Here is a 6,463-nt window from a genome sequence, read left to right as displayed (position 1 = left end):
ACTGTAAGTAATTTTTTAGGAAAAATCATGAAAAAGGTCATATGTTTAAAATCTTATCCAAAATCCTCCTAATGGGGAGTATTGTTATATTTTACTTAACCTTAAAATAAGATATTTATATTTGGCTTTTTTTATTTATTATATATTTAGAGTATTCTAAGAGTAACAGGTTTGACAATAGAATATTTTTTCAGGAGACGTGCTTATTTTAAGACTGTATGTAGGTGGATTTGGCAGGGGAAATTATTGAATCCATACATGTAAAAAATGTTATTTAATCACAGGATCATGTAGATAACATTTCATCTCAGGAATATCTGACGAAAAACAGCAGAGCAGCCTCTCCTTAAGCAAATAGCTGCAAATAAGAAGTAACACAGGAACAATAACAGGTAAATAAACAGGATATCTGATGAAAAACAGATAACAACAAACTTAACAAACTGATAACATCAAACTTAACAAACAGGAAGAAACACAGGATCATAACAGGTAAATAAACACATAAGTAATGATTTAATTAGACTTAGTTAGTTCTGCCCAGATGTCTTTCTGAATTTCGACATGCCGACATGTGACGTTCTGGGGTGCAGGAATGAGCCTCACAATATCATCCAGTAGGTACCAAATTTGATCGTCGCGGGTGGGCCAGTAAAACCTGTTTTTTCCCAGACCTGCATGGTGCATGCACTTCACTTGTACATTGGCTTCATCTTTTGCCAAAATGATTCCAGGGTACAGCTCTTGATCATATGTAATGACGCACCAGCTTCCAACCATGTCATTTTGACTCCAGTCAATGTCCTGGGTTCCTTTGTGTGGCTCTTTTTGGGGCCTCTCAGAGATGACTGGTTGAGGGTTTGAGGGTCCAGGTTCCTCAGCCTGGATAATCTGGCATCCCCTCGACAGAGTGGGGAAGATGAACTGCCGAGCATTGTAACAATTACAGGACATGTTTTTATGTGTGATACACATGCAACTTGCATCCCTGGTGATCAAGTGGCCTTTTTGGTTGGTGACCACCTGGTGAATTCTCATGGTCCCTGGGACCGGTGGAATGTTCTCTGGCATGAGAGAGTGAGCTTCCTCAACTCTCTCAGCCTCCACGTAAAAGAGCTTCACTGTGGTGCCTGTTGTGATCAAAGCACGATAAAGTGTGGCAGGGTCTGGTATGTCACGCCCATGACACACAAGCTGATCTTCCAGTCTCTTTAACACTCCCCCCACGCCATCAGGGGCTCCCTTTCCATGGCTGGCCTCAACAAAATTCCATGAACCACTCATGAAACCTCTCCTGTACAGCTCTGTACAGAACAAAAAGAAGTTTCCCTTTTGCCTGTACTGTGTACATGGCCCATCACTGAAGAAGTGGACCACAGACACGGTTGGATAATTGGCCTGAATGAAGTTTAATACTGGGTCTAAATGCTGCCAGATTGCTGGTGGACCTTTGTACTTGCATTCTGAGATGGTACAGAAGCAGACAGGGCTTTCATGTCCACCAACATACAGCACACCGGTATGCATGGTCGCCTGTTGGTGCGAGAAATGCACAGATTGGATCTCTCTGCCCATTTTGCACACATAATTCTCTGAAAAGTCCACATGGATAATGCATTCCTGTGAGGATAGACTTTTCTTCAGTTCTCTGGAGAATGAGAACTGCTGCTTGATGTTGAATATGTGCCTCTTGAACTTGTGAAGCAGTAGGGTGAAGTGGTCAATGAGATCCACTAAGGAGCTTTCAATTTGTTTTTTGATTGTCACTTTGAATGACACGGCCTCCTTTTCTTGTGGCCTGGTCATCTCTTTCTCTACCATCCCCCACTCTGTGTATGTAACACGGTCTGAGGGGTCATAATCAGCAGCCAGTGGGAAGCTTTTCTGGTTACATGAAGAACACTCTCCATACATACACTCCTTACTGTCAGTGCTGCAAGTGACCTCCTCTGTGAGCCTATCAAGATTTGTGTGCGTCAACAAATTTAGTTGCTTCAGCCTGTCGACAACAAAGCCAAGATTCTCGTGGACTTTACACATGCAGGTATCTCGGTCCTGCATGGTTGGGTGTATAACCCAAAAGGGACGGAGTCTGCAAAAGAGAGCGTAGGACAAGGCCCTGTGTGGGTTTTCAGATTCAAACTTCTTGTGAAGATTTTGAAGTGAATCAACAAGTAACCTCTTTTGTTTCTTAACACCGTGTCGAGTCATTGTCTGTTTTTTTCCAGTCGTCACGCGACTGACATCATCTCTGACATAGAACTCTCTAATTTTGGATTTGAATGCGTTTGGGATGCGGTTCTTATCTTTACGGGTGAAGGTAAGTGGATTTACTTCTAAAGTCTTCCATCTTCTCCTCGGGAACCCAGTGGCTCTTTGTGCATATTTTTGGAGGCGGTATTTTTTTATTATTTTCCCAGAGAGCAGTTGGGAGATAACCTGTCGCTCTCTTTCATCGTGTGACTCTTTATATCTATTCTTTAAGTCCCTCAAAAGTGCTGTGTGAAATTTGAGTGTTCTCCGTGCGTCTGACCGCTCAGATGGGGTTCTCAGGTGGTGCTTGGCTTTAGAAGATGGGGAAGCGGCTTCATTCTTCGGACGAAAGAACCTTTTCTTGTACTTCTCTGTCTTTTTTCTTTCTTCTACCAACTTTTCCTTCACTTCCTCAAGTTCAAGTCGGAGGCTTTTTCTCTCCTTCTTTGATCTTAATTGCCCCACACGACGTTGCCTGCAACACAATGAAATGCTGATTAAATAATATTTCTAATTGTCATCTATGTATCCAATCTATCTTTCTCTCGCTCACTCTCTCTGTCTCACTCTCACACACGCTCACTCTCTCTGTCTCACTCACACATACTTTCTTTCTTTCTTTCTGTCATTCACTTCAGGCAGTAAGCCATAACCTCTGTCCTTGAACTCTAACCTTGAGGGCCCTGGAGCTGGCTCTGGCTCTGGACTTAGGGGAGGGGTCATGCACTGCTCTAAGGTAGTTGTATGTTGTGCCTTGGCTCTTCTGGATCTTGCCTGTGCTTCTCTCCAGTAGTTCTGCTTGGATTTCCTCTCCCTTTCATCGAGTTCCCTAATAGATGGCCTTTTGCCGGCAGCCTTGTCCCTCCTCGATCTATCCTTCTCTTTTTCTAAATGACTTTTTCTTTCCTCAGGATCAGCATCCCTACGCTGCCTGTATCGGCGCTGTTTTTCTGCTGCAGATAGAGGCATCCTAACAAAAGCATGTAAAATACAAATGCATATTAAATCACCTTTCTTGTTCAAAATAAGTTATTTCATATTATATCATATAAATAACATTAATAATAACTAGAAGCACTCAGAGAGCGCAAACCTCCGCCATGACCATGTCACTGATGCCATAACATCTACACGCCATAACATCTACACGCTGATTCAGATGACCACCAAAATTGAATCACTTATTCCTTTTGTCATTTCCAACAACTCCACAAAACAAACACACAAACACAGAAATCAGGCGATCACATAACCTCCTGGGCGGAGGTAATAATTATGTATTGTATTAATAATTCTGGTTTTGGACACAGAATAAATATTGGAACATGGCAGGGAAAGGGTTAATAGTAACAGGTTTGACAGTAACAGGTTTGACAAAATACGTTTTTGGCAGCCATTACTTGCCATGTGGTTCACACAATGACACCACATGGTGTGCATTCTAAAGAGGCCAAAATGCATTTTTATATGTACATTTTAATTTAAAGTGTTTAACTTTTTAATACATGATATTATGGTAACGCGGGTTGACACACTATGACCGTCCCCTTCAGTCAAACTAAACACAACTCATTGAAAATTCATTCAAAAATAGGAGCACTTACTTGTCTGTTTGTCAGTCTTGAGAAAAGGCATATGATGTCACTTCCTGAAAATGATGTCACTTCTGGGATGCTCATTGCCCCTCAGGGGGGCGTGTTTATTCAAAGTAACGCATTTGACGTAAAACGTAGGGACAGTTATAAAATTGAATTTTTTTCAATATTTCAAAAAAGTGAAGAATAAAATACATGCGTCATAGGTTAACTAACAATTGAGGCTTTTCATATATAAAAGTTTTTTTAAGATAATTTGGTTTTATCCTCTTAAAAAGCCAGTTGTAATGTAAAAGTTTTACCGAGGGACAAGACATTTTGACCATATTTAACAGATATACAATACAAAAATCTTTAAAATAAAAAAATATATAAATGTATGAATTTTTTTAATGAACTTTATTTGTTTACCATATAATAACAACTACATTTGTTTATTTTCTGATGTTAATACAGCTTTTATACAGCTTAATGGGGTAGTTTTTGTGTCAGGGACACAAAATGGCACGTTTTCATAGAATGACCCATTTACATACCTAATATAGTTTAGTTTCTCGCCATCCCAAACGTAAACATTCAGCCACGTGACTGCGCTTCCGAGCCGCTCCGATTACAACCGAGCCGCTCCGATTACAACGAGAGTTAGAACGAGAACGTGACGTCATATCTACATTAGACGGATCCTTTCTAGCCATAACCCGGCTGTTCGGTTATGGCTAGAAAGGATCCGTCTAGTGTAAATATGACGTCACGTTCTCGTTGTCACTCTCGTTGTGATCGGAGCGGCTCGGAAACACATCTACAGCAGTAACGTGATGCAACAGACACATTAATGCAGCAGCAATATTAATAGAGAAACATCAGACTTAAAAGTAAAACACTGCAAGGGAACATTTTATTGCACCAGGAGCTATCTTGGGACTCTTACTGCGACAACGTTGACTTGCCTGTGAATACAAAATAAACCATAGTGTTGGTGATCTACAGTGTTGTCATTCTTCTTTGAACACCAACAAGACCGCTAACACCCTATTTCAACAATCACACTCCCTGTCATTGACATAATTAATAGATAGTTTAGCTTCTCACCATCATTGGCTGTGGCCAACTGATGCTAACGACCGTAACTGAAAGGCTGCCTGCCAAACGTAAACATTCAGCCACGTGACATTCAGCCAAACTCTCGCGAGAGTTTTACACAAGACGGATCCTTTCTAGCCATAACCAGTGAGAAGGGCCCCAGCTCTGCTCCCGTTATTTCTACACACATCCCCGCCTCTGTTAGTACACATTTTAGTCCAGCAAGTCCTCAAAAAAGGCTTTAGTTTTCGAGATACCCCTACCCGAGTTAGGACAAATGACAACAATTATTTTTCTTATCTTTAGGGTCTCCCATTAATGAAATTGATTGTTGTCAAATTTTATTTTGGAGGAAAAAATGTTTTTTTGGTTGTTCTTTAGAACTACCCAAATCCCTGAAAAAGAGCCAAATTAGACCAGGCCGAATATGGGAAAGGTGACAAAAAAGCCCATAACTTGAGAATGGCCACTCTTTTCCTCTTCAGATTTGCTGAGGTATGAACCAGGTGGCTGTCCTACATCACTAAATATTCAGACAATTATTTAACTAAAGAAATACTGAATTATAGTCCTGTAAACTTAGCTTTAGTTTAGACGGAAATTGTACTTTTTGGTGATAGGAACATAGGACTCAATCATTTTTCTCTCATTTATCAGAAAAACAGAAATCCCTAAAAAATATACCATTAATTAATTGTCTAGGGTGCTATTGAACACTAACCAGTAGTTGTATGGAACTATCTGTTACAGTTCTATTGCAAATGAGATGTCTTTAGACATAGGCCTGATCTTCTCTGATACAGTCAAATTCCGAATGGGGGATAAGTGGCATAATAGCCTATAAGTTAAGAATGCTCACTCTGATGGTCATTATATTTGGAGAGGGAAATACCAGGTGGCTGAACTACTGTACATCACCAAATAGTCAGAATAAGAGTAACCCAATAAAATAAAGTGTATATCAGTTCTAAATTGCAAGCCTCTAAAACATAGGTGTAAATAGTACAGGTTTTATTGAAACTGGAACCTTAATTCAAAGTACAGTATACAAGTCATCGAATAATTATGTGAGAGGTCAAGTATATAAACTAGAATATAATGTTAAATGTCAGGTTCCTCAGAGACGTTAGGGGACACATTTTGACATTCTGCACAGCAGGTGCAGGGGAAGTAAGGGAAGGCCAACAGAGAGGCACTGGCACTTTCCACTCTCTCCACACTTTGCATCTTTGCAATACAAATGAGTAATGTCTCTCACTTCTGTAGGTGCTGGGGGTTTTGTAAATAGCACTGGTTGAATGGCCCCATCTCTGACAATCCACCCCTTGCCAACAGGACTCCGTAACAAGGGTTTGGGTTCGGCCTGTGACACCATATCGCTGTCTGAAACATTGCTCTTTACATGTTGTTGAAATGCATCCTCTGTTGGCGGCAGATTTTCCGAGGCTGCATCTGTTGTTGATGCAATTATGAACCTCAGTTCATCCAAGTTTGTGCACATAAAAACCAAACACTGAGTCCAGGTACTCATTTGA

At 40.6% G+C, this 6,463-nt stretch overlaps 1 protein-coding gene across 1 annotated transcript; it reads right to left on the bottom strand.

Moving 5' to 3' along the window:
• Nucleotides 1-257: 257 nt before the first annotated feature.
• On the bottom strand, nucleotides 258-4,189 carry LOC307029844 (uncharacterized protein). The gene is made up of 2 exons (XM_079665936.1): nucleotides 2,927-4,189; nucleotides 258-2,728 (listed from the first exon to the last, which is right to left on the bottom strand). Exons 1-2 carry the CDS (start codon nucleotides 3,220-3,222, stop codon nucleotides 517-519), a joined length of 2,508 nt encoding a protein of 835 aa, XP_079522062.1. The 5' UTR covers nucleotides 3,223-4,189; the 3' UTR covers nucleotides 258-516.
• Between the last annotated feature and the right edge of the window lie 2,274 nt (nucleotides 4,190-6,463).

Source organism: Notothenia rossii (genome assembly GCF_949606895.1).
Source record: "Notothenia rossii genome assembly, chromosome: 2".
NCBI classification, from domain to species: domain Eukaryota; kingdom Metazoa; phylum Chordata; class Actinopteri; order Perciformes; family Nototheniidae; genus Notothenia; species Notothenia rossii.
This window is presented reverse-complemented; position numbering and strand designations above follow the sequence as displayed.

What these genes read in the sequence shown, in the direction of transcription:
- LOC307029844 (XM_079665936.1), bottom strand. Translation starts at nt 3,222, where the DNA reads ATGCCTCTATCTGCAGCAGAAAAACAGCGCCGATACAGGCAGCGTAGG. An exon ending in CCAGCTCCAGGGCCCTCAAG is followed by an intron (nt 2,729 to 2,926) that starts GTTAGAGTTCAA and finishes ATTGTGTTGCAG; the next exon opens with GCAACGTCGTGTGGGGCAAT.